Genomic DNA, 17417 nt, shown 5'->3' with positions numbered 1-17417 from the left:
TCTGATTACTTTTGTCCTTGCTAACCAGGTTCTAGTTACTTGTCAGAACCCCTGTGCATTCCTGAATGCTTACTGGGAGAATAGGTGAATTGGAGGTTAATGTTTCATGAATACCCATCCACCTAGCCGTCCTAAGCTTAGGGCTTTCTGAGGTCTATCTCTCTAGCTATTTCGATATTATATATAGTCTCTGTTATGATACCTAAGGATTTAGCTCTCTTTCACTCACACCATTTCCTCTTCTTCATCTTCCCCATTTTGTTATATTACATTAAAACAAATATAAAAAATGGTACAAATGAACCTATTTACAAAACAGAAATTGAGTCACAGATGTAGAAAACAAACTATGGTTACCAAGGGGGAAAGGGGTGGGGGAAGGGATAAATTGGGAGATTGGGATTGACATATATACACTACTATATATAAAATAGATAACTAGTAAGAATCTACTGTATAGCATAGGGAATTCTACTTAGTACTCTGTAATGACCTATATTGTAATAGAATCTGAAAAAGAGTGGAGATATATATATATATATATATGTATAACTGACTCACTTTGCTGTACAGTGGAAAATAACACAACACTGTAAATCAACTCTATGCCAATAAAAAATTAATTAATAAAATAAATAAAATTTAAAAAACCAGATCAGTAATCATTGTGAACAGAATTGTACACTTTGATTACTTATAAAACTTCTTCTTTCTTTCAGTGACTTATTGCATCTTGTGTTCATTTGCACTATTTTCTATACACTTATTCAAATTTTCAATAGCCAGTCTATTAAATCTGTCATGTGCCTAATAAGCATTCTCCCCTCTACCCCTCCTCCTCAGAATCAGTAAGTCTATCAACCTCTTTTCCTCTGGTGACCTCCCTTCTTCATTTCTCCATCTTTGTGCTCCAAACTGAACTGGTTGTGTTGCTAGACTTGTCTTTTTTTTTCTTTTCCTTTCTTTTCCTTTTAAACAGCAGTCTTCCTTTATCTCATATCTTCTTTATTGGTTTTCTGTGGGTGTATGTGTGTGTGTGTGTATAGCATATCCATCAGAGAAAGAGTGCATAAGCATATGTAAGGTAATTTTTTGAATCTTTGTATATGTCTGATGATCTTTTAAATTTTTTTCCCCTCACGTCTTATTGATTGGTTAGTATAGAGTTTTCTTTGAGAATTTTGAAGGCATGTGCCATTGTCTTCCAGCATCTAATAGATCTCTTTATATCACCAGTTTTTTCTCTATAGAAGCTTTTAGAATTTTTTTTTTTGACCTTGGTATTAGTAAATTATCATTATGTAACATTTTGTTCTTGTGTTACGTATGCATTTTTTCCCCTTATCTGTCTAAGTGTATTAATTAGAGTTGGTTTTGTTTGGTTTTTGAATGTCTTTTCTTTCCTGCTTTATCTTTGTTCCCTGTGGATTGCTCTTTTCTGGTTGTTTATTGTGGCCTTTCTCCTTCATGGTGGAGACTTTCCTCCAATATTAGGTGATCTTTGGCTGTCTGTTCTTATTTAAGGGTAAGACATTAAAAAAGCTTATTCTGTTTATTTGCAAAGGAATAAGAAAAAGTCTGGAAGGATATGTTCTAAACTCCAGCGGTCATGGGAGGGTGGGTTGGCTAGGGTGGGTACTTTTATTTCAAAATTCTATTATACAATTTAATATTTTTGTAACAATCCTTAATTGCTTTTATGAGTTTTTTTTCTCAAAGGTTTAATGAAGTTATCTGTTGCTATGTAATAATAGTTATCTATTGCTATGTAATACGTAACCACAAAACTTGGCTGCTTAAAGTAACAAACATTTAGTCTTTCACACAGTTTCTGAGGGTCAGGAATTTGAGAGTGTGGCATCGCTGGGTGGTTCTGGCTTAGGGTCTCTGATAAAGTTGTAGTCAGTCTGTTGGCCAGGGTGGCAATCATTTCAAGGCTCAACTGTGGCCTCCAAGCTCGTTGATACTGTTGGCTGGCCTCAGTTTCTGAAGTGCTGTTGGAGTGAGGGCCTCACTTCATAAATCTCAGAGTGTCCTAAAAACGTGGCAGCTGTTTGCCCTATTGCGAGTGACTTGAGAGAGAATAATAGTGTAATTTTCCCTAGATGGAAGCTGCAGTCTTTTTTTTTTTTTTTTTTTTTTTTGCGGTACGTGGGACTCTCACTGTTGTGGCCTCTCCCGTTGCGGAGCACAGGCTCTGGACGTGCAGGCTCAGCGGCCATGGCTCACGGGCCCAGCCGCTCCGCAGCATGTGGGATCTTCCCAGACCGGGGCACGAGCCTGTGTCCCCTGCATCGGCAGGCGGACTCTCAACCACTGCGCCACCAGGGAAGCCCCCTCATCTAGTTTTTTAATAAGAATTTAAAATATTATTTTCATAAACCTTGTAACTTATTGCTGTTATTTGCATTCAAACCCCATGGTTTACTCTTTTTAAAAAAGTAATTAATTAGTTAATTAATTTTTGGCTGCCTTGGGTCTTTGTTGCTTCCCAAGGGCTTTCTTTAGTTGCGGTGCGTGGGCTTCTCATTGCGGTGGCTTCTCTTGTTGCGGAGCATGGGCTCTAGGTGCACAGGCTTCAGTAACTGTGGCTCGCAGGCTCTAGAGCACAGGCTCAGTGGTTGTGGCGCACAGGCCTAGTTGCTCCACGGCATGTGGGATCTTCCTGGACCAGAGCTCGAACCCATGTCCCCTGCATTGGCAGGCGGATTCTTAACCAGTGTGCTATGAGGGAAGCCCCCGAGGGAAGCCCCCGAGGGAAGCCCCCCATGGTTTACTCTTAATCTGTTTCTTTATAAGCCTCTTAAATTTCAGCTTTAGTGAAAGCTGAAAGATTAGTGGATTAACACTTTTGATCTCCTTCTTCTTCCTTTCTGTTTTTTTCTGTATTTTTTTAAATTGAAGTATAGTTGATTTACAATGTTGTGTTAATTACTGTTGTACAGTAAAGTGATTCAGTTATACATATATATACCTTCCTTTTTTAATATTCTTTTCCATTATGGTTTATCACAAGATATTGAATATAGTTCTCTGTGCTTTCTAATATGTTTTTTTTTTTTAATTTGCTTTTTTTTTGGCCGCACCGCGCACCTTGCGGGATCTTAGTTCCCTGACCACGGATTGAACCTGGCCCCCAGGCAGTGAAAGCACAGAGTCCTAACCACTGGACTGCCAGGGAATTCCCTCTAATATGTTTTTATAAAAAATATTTATTTATTTTGGCTGCACTGGGTCTTAGTTGCACCATGCGGGATCTTCGTTGCGGCATGTGGGATCTTTAGTTGTGGCATGTGAACTTGTTAGTTGCACCATGCAACCTCTTAGTTGTAGCACGCATGCAGGATCTAGCTCCCCTATCAGGGATCAGACCAGGGCCCCTGCATTGGGAGTGTGGAGTCTTATCCACTGGACCACCAGGGAAGTCCCTCTAGTATGTTTGAATCAACTTTTATTTTACAATTGCAAGAGCCATTTAAACATGTTACGTTGTTTAAAATCTCACTATATCCACACTATCTGTATGATTAATTCTGTCAACTTTATAAAACTTAACAGGAACCATTAGGGTTCTTTGGTTTATATGGTAATATTTGTAGATTTCTAGAATTTTACTCATTTAATTCTCACAGGGCAATCTTAGTTGCAAGTATTTATGGAATATTTTATTATCATCCTGCTATATAGCAAGTCTTAGCTTGACATTACTATCTGTGACATTGGTAGGGCATTTCATTTATGACTGGGCTGTTCTGGACTTCACAGTCTCTTCAAGGACCTTTCTGAGCCTGAAATTCTAAGTTATGCTTATCTTCAGGGAAAGAACACATTTGAATAAATAGTGTCTGTTTCATTCTCTTACAAAAGGCCAAACTTTGTTTTATTACTGTTAGTTGTACACTACTGTTGTTCTAGCATATCTCAATAGTTATCTATAATATATTAATACATTTTATTTATGTGTTCTGATACTTAATTATAAACCTAAATAATAATACCATTTTCCCATTGCCCATGGTAGGAATGCCATTATTGGATTTTATTCTTTCTTTGCTTCAAGAGTGTCTTCCTTAAATAGCTCAGACAGGGTTGAGGGAAGTATTTCTCCTCCTTCTCCTCTCCCCTCCTCCTGTGTCCCCTCTCCCCCTCCTTCTCCCTCCCTTCCCACTTCCCTTCTTCCTACTTACTTGTCACCTGTTGCTGTCAATATTTATATAATACAGTATTTAAATTAAATTTATTAAAATTTTTTTGTACAAGAAAAGTTTTCATGTAATCTTTGGAGGCTTACAAGTTCATTGGTTGAAAAGTTTAAGTGGAAACTGTATCCGGATGAGTATCATAACCACATTCTAAAGTGTTGTATGTAATTGTTTTTAATATAGTTTTTCTAATTTCAAAATAATATCCTTATTATGTACATTTTAAAAACAAAAAGAAAAAAATAAAAATCATATGCAATGATATATAATATTTTGATATATATGTTTCCAATTCTTTTTGGGAGTATATTGCAATCTTTTTCTTTTTTTTAAAAAAATCATTCATTCATTCATTTATTCATTCATTCTGGCCGCGCTGGGTCTTAGTTGTGGCCTGCGGGATTTTTTTTTTGTAAATTTGTTTATTTTATTATTTTTGGCTGCGTTGGGTCTTCGTTGCTGCTCATGGGCTTTCTCTTGTTTCAGTGAGTGGAGGCTACTCTTCGTCGGTGCGCGGGCTTCTCATTGCAGTGGCTTCTCTTGCTGTGGAGCACGGGCTCTAGGCTGCGGGCTTCAGTAGTTGTGGCTCACAGGCTTAGTTGCTCTGCCGAATGTGGGATCTTCCCGGACCAGGGATCGAGCCCGTGTCCCTTGCATTGGCAGGTGGATTCTTTTTTTTTTTTTTTTTGGCGGTATGCGGGCCTCTCACTGTTGTGGCCTCTCCCGTTGCGGAGCACAGGCTCCGGACGCGCAGGCTCAGCGGCCATGGCTCACGGACCCAGCTGCTCCGCGGCATGTGGGATCTTCCCGGACCGGGGCACGAACCCATGTCCCCTGCATCGGCAGGCGGACTCTCAACCACTGCGCCACCAGGGAAGTTCCAGGATTTTCTTTTTCTTTTTTTTTTTTAGTTGTGGCACGCAGACTTCTTACTTGCGGCATGCAAACTCTTAGTTGCAGCATGTGTGCAGGATCTAGTTTCCCGACCAGGGATCAAACCTGGGCCCCCTGCCCTGGGAGCACGGAGTCTTACCCACTGGACCACTAGGAAAGTCCCTCTCCTTTTTTTTTTTAAAAAACAATGTTGAACCATTTCCCCATGGTTGAACTATAATTTACTGATGCAGTTGGGTGCTTTTTGGATGGTGTAAGAGTTTAACAGTTTTACTTTTCCATAAATTATGCTCTAGTTGACATCCTTGTATATAACTGTGTGATGTTTCCCTAATGGAAATTTGTAGTTGTGCAGTTGTTTCAAAACAAGTGAAACATTTCAACACCCCGCCCCAATCTATTTTTGAGCTAATTTAATTATTCATTTGGTAGAGGTGGAGGCATTCCAAGAAAGGGAGAGGGGTGAGCCTTTACACCTGTTAAATAATGTGCTGGGCCCTTTTCAAGTATTATCTTTTTTTTTTTTAATTTGTTTATTTTATTTATCTTTGGCTGTGTTGGCTCTTCGTTGTCGCCCGGGGTCTTTCTCTAGTTGTGACGAGTGGGGGCTACTCTTCGTTGCAGTACGTGGGTTTCTCATTGGAGTGGTTTCTCTTCTTGCGGAGCACAGGCTCTAGGGGCGCGGGCTTCAGTAGTTGTGGCACACGGGCTCAGTAGTTGTGGCACATGGACTTAGTTGCTCCACGGCACGTGGGATCTTCCCAGACCAGGGATCGAACCCGTTTCCCCTGCATTGGCAGACAGATTCTTAACCACTGCACCGCCACCAGGGAAGCCCCCTGAAGTATTATCTTTTTTGATCCACATAGCAATCCTGTCACATAGGTAGTTTTATCCTCTTTAGAGAAATTAAATGGCTTGTCTACTTAATGGCAGAATCAGGACAATGACACAGGTCTTAGACTTTCAATCTAATATAGTTTCATTGACTCAGAGGCTCTCTTTGTGGAGAGGCAGGGTAAAGAGGGCCCTTCCCTGTGCTCTCTCCTGCTTCCTCATTTTCTGCTGATTGGTGTGTGTTTCTTTTCCCTCTGGTAAATTCAGGTAGAAAAAAGGTTGAGAACTACCACTATACCATTTTGCTCTCTCTGGCTTTTTTAGGGACTATGTTCATGTTTGAATCAAGAAATGGATATAAAAGCAGAACATCTGTTTAATCATGTTTTTAGGAAACAAAACCCAACTAAAAAATAATCTGTGCTTTGTATTATTTTGGAAAAGATGTAGTAGAAAGTTGAAGTATAGCGCTCTACTTTCTACTTCCTACTAAGTTGAATTTTCCTTTTGACGTTTATTAATTTAAAACTGAATACTCAGAGAATAAGTTAAATGTAATAGATTCAAAAGGCTGTGTATCTTTTTTTTCTGCCAACAGCAGTTAAGTTGGCAGAACAGCATACATTACATGAAAATAAGAACTACATATAATTATAGCCCCACATTTAAGCAAACATTTAACAAACAAACATTAACATTAAATGTTTCAGTGAGAAATAGCTCCATTTCATTAGTAAGAATTATGGACCTGATGGTGTATTTACTTTTACATTTATAATTCTAATTTATATCTTGCCTACTTCTGAAATAAATTTGAGGCAGTCCTTTTAGTCCTCAAACCTAGCAGTCTGGCTGATTCTGGGTAGTATATGTATAGGTCAGGTTCTTAAGAAGAAGGGTGCAAGAGTCAAAGAAGAGATAAGCAAGATAAAATTGATAAAAAGCAGCAAAGATGAAGAAATGTAAAGGTTATTGAGATCTAATGGAAAATTCCCTGGTTTGGGGCAGGGGAAAATCAGATCAGAGAAAGAAATACTATGGGAAGACTGAACATTTTGAAGTTTGGGGTTAGAGAATTAATTTGCCTGGAGGATAGTGCAAAATGTATCTTGCAAATTTATTGTCGAGGACCTGAATATGTACTCTGTGAATCTGGAGAGTAGAATTTCCCTTTGGGTGATTTGATCACAGTTAGGCTATCCTAGTCTGCTTCTTGTCTATACTATGGATCTTTTTTATGGGCCACCTTCACTATTCCCTTCAAATTCTTGTCCTCAGACTTTAAAAGGGAAGGTTGTTCATGGGGAAGGAGCAAAGAAGAGATGAAATAGAAGAAGAAGAGAAAGTTGGGCAACAGATAAAAGCTGTCCATTTTTTGACTCTCTTATGAAGGAGACTTATTACTCCCTCTTTTCTTTATTATAATAAACATTATAAATTGTACTTAACTTTATTGTAATACTTATCACACTATGAGCAGTTACTTTTATTCTGATTTGTCTACTGAATTGTGAGGTCCTTAAGGGCAAGAAATGTTTGTTCTTTCTCTTTTACTAACCAGCTAGAGAAAGAAGGAAAGTAACATTGATTGAGTTCCTATTTTATATGTACCAGGCACTTGCTAAGACATAGATATCATCAAATCCACTGGTTGAAAACTTTTTAACTTCCATAAAAATGTTTTGATGAACAAGTACTTCCTCATTCATTAAGTTAATATTTATGATTTTTATATTGTAATGTTAAATAAAACTGATAAATCACTCTTAGTGGATGCTAAATACCATTGTGGTTTGATAGCTACCATTATTCATTTATAAAAAGACACAAACAGCCTCTTTTTAAACATTTAAAAAATTTATATTCCTTTCTCTGTTTAAATTCATATCTCTATTACACTTTTCCCCACCAGATTTTATCCTTATGTGGTGTATTTTTATGCATGGATTATGTTTTGCATGTAATATACTATGCATACATTATGAAGGCAATATATTTTTATGCGTGAAAGCCTTTCGTGCATATTGATCACCCTATTGTATGTCTCTGCAACATATATATATGTGAAGTCAAGTTTAAAAAAAATTTCCTAGTTTTTAAATTGTAATTAGCATATAGTTAGTAAAACAACATAAATGTATTAAAATGTTAAATCATTATTAAACAAGGAAATAAGTTATTGGAAATGCATGTTTGAATGAGATGGGTGAAGCTGATCTTCATTGTTTTTCAATTAATTCAACCTTTTATAGGTAAATAATACTCAATGCTGCAATAAGACAATGGTCAGCATCAATTTTATTTCCCACTTTTTTCTTTAAGAGGTGTAAATTCTGAGCAACTTGTTTACATAATTAATTGAATGGTAATGCACAGTTTTGTTTCAGTAGTTGTCACTCAGTTATTTGAACTCTTCTGTCATCAAATGATTTATCATCAAAATTATTTTTATTTATCTGTCAGCTGGTAATTTGATTAAGTCCTTCTTCAGGTTCGTTGAAAGCAAAGACTAGAAACCACCTGACTTGCCAGGGTCATTAGAGTCATTAGAGACATGCAGTTCCGGGATGTATACCAAAAAAGGCTTTATTAAGTCTTCTTAATATAATTATATGAGGTAGTAATTATATCTATTAGCGTTTTACTTATAGGCATTGTTCAGGAGCTATTGAGAAAAGCTAAATATTGTTAACTTCAGTATACCTATGTCAAAAGGATATTTTTTTGATACGATGTTTTTATCAGGTGCCTTAAACATGTTTTAACCAAAGCCATTTATTCAGTTTAAAGCCATTGTCTGCCTTGGAACCTTGTTGGCAAAACTGTTCTTTCATTGTCAAAACAATCAGATTGACTTTCATGATATAAGAAGTCTGACTTTATTTTTCAGTTCAAATAAATGATTTGATTTGTGTTCCTGTGACAACCATGTTTGATATTTAATCCTTGGTAGATAAATGGAAGACAAGGAGACTTGTTTTAAAAGTGTGTTGCTTGGGGCTTGCCTGGTGGCACAGTGGTTGAGAGTTCGCCTGCCGATGCAGGGGACGCAGGTTCATGCCCCGGTCCGGGAAGATCCCATATGCCGCAGAGCGGCTGGGCCCGTGAGCCGTGGCCGCTGAGCCTGAGCGTCTGGAGCCTGTGCTTCGCAACGGGAGAGGCCACAACAGTGAGAGTCCCGCGTACCGCAAAAGAAAAAAAAAAGTGTGTTGCTTGGAAGAACTGTCTTTCTTGTTCTTTTTAGAAACTCTCTGAGCTTTGCTTCACAGAACTCTCCCTGAAAAGTAATGTATTCTTTGATGATGAACATGGGCTAGAAATGATGAACTTTTAAAATGAAAATTGTAACCAACTTCTGCCCCATTCTGTAATATATCTGAAAATAGAACATCCTATCACAATTACTCATTTTTAATTTCTATCTTCATTCTTTACAGTAATAATGTATAGAACAGGAAGCCCTATAGTCAGTTTGTAGTACTTTAAGTAAAGAAGGTTTGCAGACAAAATATTATGAATCATTCCTTGTTTAATACTTCAGAGATTTTTTTTTTTTCTGCGGTACGCGGGCCTCTCACTGTTGTGGCCTCTCCCGTTGCGGAGCACAGGCTCCGGACGCGCAGGCTCAGCGGCCATGGCTGACGGGCCCAGCCGCTCTGCGGCATGTGGGATCTTCGCGGACCGGGGCACGAAACCGCGTCCCCTGCATCGGAAGGCGGACTCTCAACCACTGCGCCACCGGGGAAGCCCACTTCAGAGATTTTTATACCTAGGCAATGCAGTACGGTTTCATTCAGGATGGACGAGAGGTATGCCATTCTTTTTATAAAGTGAGTAAAGACTTGTGGAAGTGGAGTCAAGTAAGGAGAATTTGGATGACCTCTCCGTTTAGACCTCTGATCCATTGTCAGGCTGATTAGTTTTAGGAAAGGAATGAATACAAGCGGAAATTGAAGACCTGTCCATTGTTGTTTATCTATTTCTGTGTACTCCTCAGAGAGTCTGTTTACCTTCAATAGTATAAATATATGATATTGGAAGATCCCTGTTCTAATATTTATGGTAGCCTCTATTTTATAGCCAGGGAAACTTAGACTTAAAGAGGTAAGAGAATTGGCTGTGGTCATTAAGCTAGTAAATGGTTTAGTCAGGAACTCTAAAACTTTTCTTCATATGTCTCACTACCTAGTACATAGTCTGCTACACATAGATGTTTGCTATGTATTTAATAAAAGAATAACTTCATATTGTTTTGTGAACTGTTAAATACTTAGCATTGTAGTAGTCTCTTGAATTTTGAACTGCTGGGTGAAAGTAACATAGATGATTCACTACAGAAGAATATTGAAGAAAGCTCATATTTTTAAAGCATGATCAAGTTCATCTCCCTTTAGTTCTTGAGGTGGTGTCTGTGGAAGTGACTAATAGACCATCAAAGAACTTAGGCACTTTGGGGGACTTCCCTGGTGGTCCAGTGAGTATCCATGCTCCCAATGCAGGGGGCCTGGGTTCGATCCCTAGTCAGGGAACTAGATCCCGTATGCATGCCGCAACTAAGAAGTCTGCATGCTGCAGCTAAAAGATACTGCAGTGAAGGTCCCATGTGCCTCAACTAAGACCCGGTGCATCCTAAATAAATACTAAAAAAAAAAGAACTTAGGCAGTTTTAAATGTTTTATCAATTAAGATAGAGACCTGTTAACAGTGTAGTAGTGTTTATTTGATAGGGGTCAACTGGCTGTATGTTATCACAGTCAGATGTCCATGAGGCAAACATATGTTTATATGACCAGTATATTTTTGTTTCTGTGTTAACAGGTATTCTCTTAAACTGAATGACCAAATCTTGGCTGAAGAGAAACACAAGGAACTGTAAGTGCGTTAAACCCTAGGCTGTACATAATTTACTCTGTCTATGGAGTAGATGCATGTAAAAAATCTGATTTTTAAAATTCTGTGGGGTATAAAATATAAAGATGTAATCAATATTATGATCTTAATCCTCGTAGGATTAGGATAATTTATACTGCATAAGGTTAACACAAGAAATAATTGTTCCTATGCACACATTAGTATATGGAGTATTGTATCCCATCCTCTAGACTAAGGGCATATTCGGAAATAGGTCATTTCATCTTCTTTCCCCAGATAAAATGTTAAATTGTCATTGTTAATTTTGGCTCTTGCTTAGTTGACTTCCACCCTGTGCTTAAGGTGGAGAAATATGATTTTGTTTGTCTTATGAAAAAATAAATGCCTAACTCTGTTTAGCACAAGGTAAAACACTTTAAATATAAATAAAATTTTGTTCCTTTAAAAAATTTTAATGTTTGTAGGATCCTATCTTTCGGGTAGGATAGCTGTATACATGATTCTGGGATATCTCTGTTGCTATTTTTCTGCCCTGTGGTAGTATCTAAAAAGATTACTACCTCACAGGAACTGTGAGGTTTTTAGTTAAAAATTACAGACTTGGGAGTTTTAAAAATTCATCTCAGGGACTTCCCTGGTGGTCCATTAGTTAAGACTTCGCCTTCCAACGCAGGAGGTGTGGGTTCGATCCTTGGTCAGGGAGCTAAGATCCCACATGCCTCAGGGCTAAAAAATGAAAACATAAAAAAACAAAAGTAGTATTGTAACAAATTCATTAAGGACTTAAAAAAAAATGGTCCACGTCAAAAAAAAAATCTTAAAAGGAAATTTCATCTCTTTTCAATATCATAGGTTTGTCCAAAGAGGGAAGCTAAAATAAAGTATATGCTTCTGTTTTCTAGTAGGCTACTTTTTTTTCTCCATTGTGCAGTAAGAAAGTTCTGATAATTGTAATTATTATTGAAACACCTAATGTCAAATAATAATGTAGAATTAAGTTTGAGGAATTTGAGGCTAACTACACCTACAGGTTGGACCTCACTTATTATTTTTTTTAATTGAAGTATAGTTGATTTACAGTGTTGTACAGACTGTGCTTATTATTGATGATAGTCAAGGTTCTATCTATCCTTTTTATAAATACATTGGTGAATTTTACAACTTCCTTGGGAGTTTCCTTAATGTTTGACACTCTCTTATGTTACAGATATTTTAATATCTAACTCAAGTCCCTCGTGGTTTAGTTTAAATGTAATCTTCATTTGTACTCAAGTTATGGAGAATAACTTGTTCTGTAGATTGAGTGCTTCAAGACTATTATTTTCTTCTAAAGGTTAAGTAATGATTTTTCTGAGTACTTTTTAAGGTTCTATTTACAAACACTGTCCTGAATCTTTTCCAAATTATTTTCTTTCTTCTGTCTTAGAAGGGATTATAGTAAGTGTTAATCGTAAAATGGTAGGCTCAATGTATAAGAAAAGGATTTAAGAGTTCTTAGAGTTGATATATCCCATTGTTATGCTAGCCTTTCATCAGTATTTTTATATTTGTTATGTCTTCATTTGATTATAATCTCCATCGTGGGTTCTCAAATTTATTGTTAAGGAATTTTATATAATTTCTTTCTTTACTGCCTAGTCAATGAGGGTAGGTGATTGTCACTGTACCATTGGTTGGTTGCTTACTTATAGGTTTGGTAACAGAACTTTTTTGTTTTGGGAATTAGGTAGTCAACCTAGAGGCTCCTTTGGCCCTCGGAGACTATGATCAATATTAAAAATACCAGAAAACTGCAATACTGTGAATATTTTCATATTATATAATATGTAACCCATATGAATGTGTTAATTCATTTACAGTTTCTTTAGCTGTCTGTGATATAGTTCAGCCTCATGGATAGACTGATTATTTTCTTAGATTTTATTATGAAAAAATTTAAATGTATAGTATATAATTACCCATATACTCGCCACCTAGATTTTATCATTAACATTTTACTCTCTTTTTCACCTTATCCATTCTTTTGTCTATCCATTACTTCATCTGCTTTTTGAATGCATTTCAGAAGTAAATTGCAGACATCAATATGTTTCCCCATAAATATTTCAACATGCATACCATCACCTAAAATTCAATAGTTTAGAGTTTTTTGTCTTTACCTGTAAATATTTTTATACAGTGAAATGCACAAATCTTAAGTGTACATTTGCTGAGTTTTGAAAAGTGCATAAATGTTCATAACCCAGTCCTCTATCAAGAAATTCCCTTATGCCTCTTTGTAGTCACTCTCTGCTCCTACCCTCCGAGAGGTAACCCGTATTATGATTTTTTTTCTACTGTAGATTAAGTTTTTCCTGTTCTGGAATTTCTTATTAATGGAATCATATGTACGTTATGTTTTATATAATACTTCTTTCACTCAGTATAATATTTTTTAGATTCTTTCATGTATCAGTTAATTTTTTTTATTGCTGATTAACATTCCATGGTTTATCTGTTCTCTTATTGGTGGACGTCTAGGCTGTTTCCTTTCATTTGGCTACTATGAATAAAGTTGCTGTTAATATTTTTGTATAAGTCTTTGTGAACATGTTTTTATTTCTCATGGATAATTACTCAGGAATAGATTTGCTGCTGAGTCACTAGGGTAATAGTATATTTGGTTCTATAAGGAACTACTAGATTTTCTTTTAAAGTGGTACCATCTTACATTCCTACCAGCAATATATGAGAGTTCTAGTTGCTCTACATCCTCATCAACATTTGGTATTTGTTGGTCTTGCTAATTTTAGCTATTCTGGTGGATATGTAGTGGTATCTCAGAGTGGTTTAATTTCAATTTCCATGATGACTAATGATATTGAGTACTTTTTCATTAGCTTATTGGCCATGTATATTTTCTTTGGTGAAGAGTCTGTTCACATCTTTTGCTGATGAAAAAAATTAGATTGTTTTGTCCTTTTATTGATGACTTGTTGGAATTCTTTATATATTCTGGATACCAGTCAACGTCAGATGTATGTTTTACAGTTTTTTTCTCCAGTCCCAGGCTTACCATCTTTTCTTAATAGTGCCTTTTGATAAGCAAGTTTTAAATTTTTATAAAGTCTAATTTATCAGTTTTTGCCTTTATGATTATTACTTTATTCATCTAAAAAACCTTTGCCCTCAATTTATGAAGATACTCTTATTTATATTTTTCTTTAAAAACTGTATGGTTTGAGCTGTTTTGTTTAGGTCTATGATCTATTATGCATTAATATTTGTATATGATGTGAGGTAGATGTCAGTGTTCATTCTCCTTTATCTATATGGATATCTAGTTATTTCAGCACTATTTGCTGAATAGACTTTATTTGTCCACTGAATTGTTTTGATGCCTTTGTTGAAAATAAAATAACTGTAGAAATATGGGTTTATCCTGTTCCGGTGATTTACTTGTCACTCTTTATGCTAGTCACACAGTATAGTAAGTATTGAAGTCAGTTGCTGTAAGTCCTCCCACTTTGTTCTTCATTTACAAGATGCTCTGGATGTACTAGATCCTTTACATTGCCATATATTTTAGAATCAGCGTATCAGTTTCCTCAGAAAAACCTTTTGGGATTATCATGGGGTTGTTGAATCTATTTGAGAGAGAATTGACATCTTAACAGTATTTAGTCTGTCTTTAATTTCTCTCAGCAGTGCTTTGTAGTTCTCAGTGAAGAAGTTTTGCTTGTCTTTAGGCCAAATGAATTTTAATACCAGCCTTGCTTTATGACTATGAATTTCAAAACAAAAGATTGAGGGTTTCAAATTATATTTTCACCTAGAATGTGTTAAATTTGAATAGATGATTTTTTTCTTCTCACAGTGCCTGATATGTCTTCTGGATATTCTGTAGCAGACCTTTGGTAGGGCAATCCTGTCTCGTTAACAGTATGAGGTATAAAACATACTAGCTGAGTGTAAACAATATGTACTTTTCCAGAATTTTCTTTCTTTTATGTTAGGCCACTTAGAATATCTTCTGGATTTGATTGTTATATACTTTTTCTTGTCATTCTTCTTGCAGATTTTTATTCCTCTTTGAATATATTACATAGTGATTATTTTATAAGTTAGCATTTATCACTAAAAGTATATTGGAGTTATTATTTTTCTACCATAACTACATATTTAGCTGTGTAGGAAAATTAATGATGTCCCTAATCTTTGCCAGCTATGGTTAAAATGAATATCATTAGGCCATACCACAGACTGGAAAAGGGAGGTAGGTATTTAGCTCAAATCTGTGATAATTCTCAGAGAAACTCTTCAAGGTGTGTAGTGTGATGATAGATTAATAGCTCAAATTTTTAATCTAATGGAAGTGCTCTGGAAAAAAAATTGTATGGCGTTATGACAGGAAAAATACATTTTATTGATTGAAGCAGATTTTCAGGTTAGACCTTTTCTTTTGTCACTATTTAGCATTAAAAAATCACATCTTTTCTAGGTTACTCTTTGCTTTACTTACTTTATTTCAATTAAAAAAAAGATGTTGGAAAGGAGTCTAAATCTTATTAGGAGCCAAATGACCTGTGTTTTAATACTTAATATACACATACACATTTTATAGAAAACACAAAATTTTCAGTTCTCTTAAAAGGCAAGTGCCATACTGTTGGATTAATCTTAAATGAGCTATTCTCTTTTTCTAGTGCAATTAACTAAATTAACTCTGTGGAATATTATGCAGTTATTTATTTTATTTTATTTTTTTAACATCTTTATCGGAGTATAATTGCTTTACAATGGTGTGTTAGTTTCTGCTTTATAACAAAGTGAAACAGCTATACGTATACATATATCCCCATATCTCTTCCCTCTTGCATCTCCCTCCCTCCTACCCTCCCTATCCCACCTTTCTAGGTGGTCACAAAGCACCGAGCTGATCTCCCTGTGCTATGCCACTGCTTCCCACTAGCTATCGATTTTACATTTGGTAGTATATATATGTCCATGCCACTCTCTCACTGTGTCCCAGCTTACCCTTCCCCCTCCCCATGTCCTCAAGTCCATTCTCCAGTAGGTCTGCATCTTTATTCCCGTAGTGCCCCTAGATTCTTCATAACCTTTTTTTTTTAGATTCCATATATATGTGTTAGCATACGGTATTTGTTTTTCTCTATCTATGCAGTTATTAAAATGTTTTAAGGAAAATATTTAATATTGTGATGATTTAAGTAGGTGAAAAAGATTGCTTGTAGATATCATAAAAGAATTGTAGAATAGTAGATCTGTGGGTGATTGATAATGGGTAAATTTTAATTTTTTTCTTTGTACTTTTATGTGTTTTATTTATTTATTTATTTATTTATGGCTGCGTTGGGTCTTCGTTGCTGCATGCAGGCTTTTCTCTAGTTGCGGCAAGTGGGGGCTACTCTTCGTTGTGGTGTGTGGGCTTCTCACTGCGGTGGCTTCTCTTGTTGTGGAGCATGGACTCTAGGCGCACGGGCTCCAGTAGTTGTGGCATGCGGGCTCAGTAGTTGTGGCACACGGGTTTAGTTGCTCGGCCGCATGTGGGATCTTCCCAGACCAGGGCCTGAACCTGTGTCTCCTGCATTGGCAGGCGGATTCTTAACCACTGCGCCACCAGGGAAGCGGAAGCCCTTTAGGTATGTTTTATGTGTGCTTTTCTAATGGGTTGTGTTATTTCTATAACCAGAAAAAAGAAAGAATGAAAGAAATTATAAATTCCCTAAATTTAAATTGGTTATTAAATATACTTATCTATTACAAGATGAACTTTTTCTATTTTATAATCATAATTGGTGAACTAAGTTAAGAACATAATGAGCGTCTAAAGGTTGAAAGGGTACAACGTTTTTTTTTAAGTGTAACATGAATTCTTGTTTCTTTTTTTTTGCATTACGCGGGCCTCTCACTGTTGTGGCCTCTCCCGTTGCGGAGCACAGGCTCCGGACGCGCAGGCTCAGCGGCCATGGCTCACGGGCCCAGCCGCTCCGCGGCATGCGGGATCTTCTCGGACTGGGACCTGAACCCGTGTCCCCTGCATTGGCAGGCAGACTCTCAACCACTGCGCCACCAGGGAAGCCTGAATTCTTCTTTCTTAATGACTAGTGTTTATATAACAAGGATCTTACACTTGTTAGTATATGCTTGATTGATTTGGCATTGGTTGATTATCTTAATTCTTTTGGCTGCTGGCTCTCTGCTTCGTAGTTTTTTACCTGTACACTAAAGAAAATTCTTAGATGAGTATGCCCCTGTAAGAGCAGAATATTAATTAAAAAAACTCAACACCAGCCCTTCATGAAAGCTGCTCATAAATAATTTCATTTGTTTTTACACTTAAAATAGCTAAGATGTCTGTGCTCAAGACCAAGCTTTTAAAAATATAAGAAATGTAGCTATAAAACAAAAATAATTATCCAGTTAATAATTCCATGCTTTTTTCTCCTAAAACATTATTTGCTTCTTAGTTCTAATCTGCTGAAGATAATCTTGATTCATCATGATATTGTAAAAATGCATTGGCACTATTACATTAGCTGGCTTTTTGAAAGTGTACCTTGATTCTTTGTATACCAATAGGAGAGTATAATAACTGTAATTATTTTGATA

At 36.4% G+C, this 17417-nt stretch overlaps 1 protein-coding gene across 4 annotated transcripts in view; it reads left to right on the top strand.

Moving 5' to 3' along the window:
- Nucleotides 1–17417, top strand: part of ADK (adenosine kinase) — a 509588-nt gene that overhangs the window by 53062 nt on the left and 439109 nt on the right. For all 4 annotated transcript variants that reach the window (XM_081244849.1, XM_081244846.1, XM_081244848.1 and 1 more), the window contains exon 3: nt 10752–10805. In XM_081244849.1, coding sequence (XP_081100975.1) covers nt 10752–10805 — 54 coding nt within the window. The remainder of the gene's footprint in view (nt 1–10751; nt 10806–17417) is intronic.

This window comes from Mesoplodon bidens, assembly GCF_964165515.1.
Source record: "Mesoplodon bidens genome assembly, chromosome: 1".
Taxonomy (NCBI): Eukaryota; Metazoa; Chordata; class Mammalia; order Artiodactyla; family Ziphiidae; genus Mesoplodon; species Mesoplodon bidens.
Note: the sequence above shows the minus strand (reverse complement) of the source record. Positions and strands in the feature narration are given on the sequence as shown.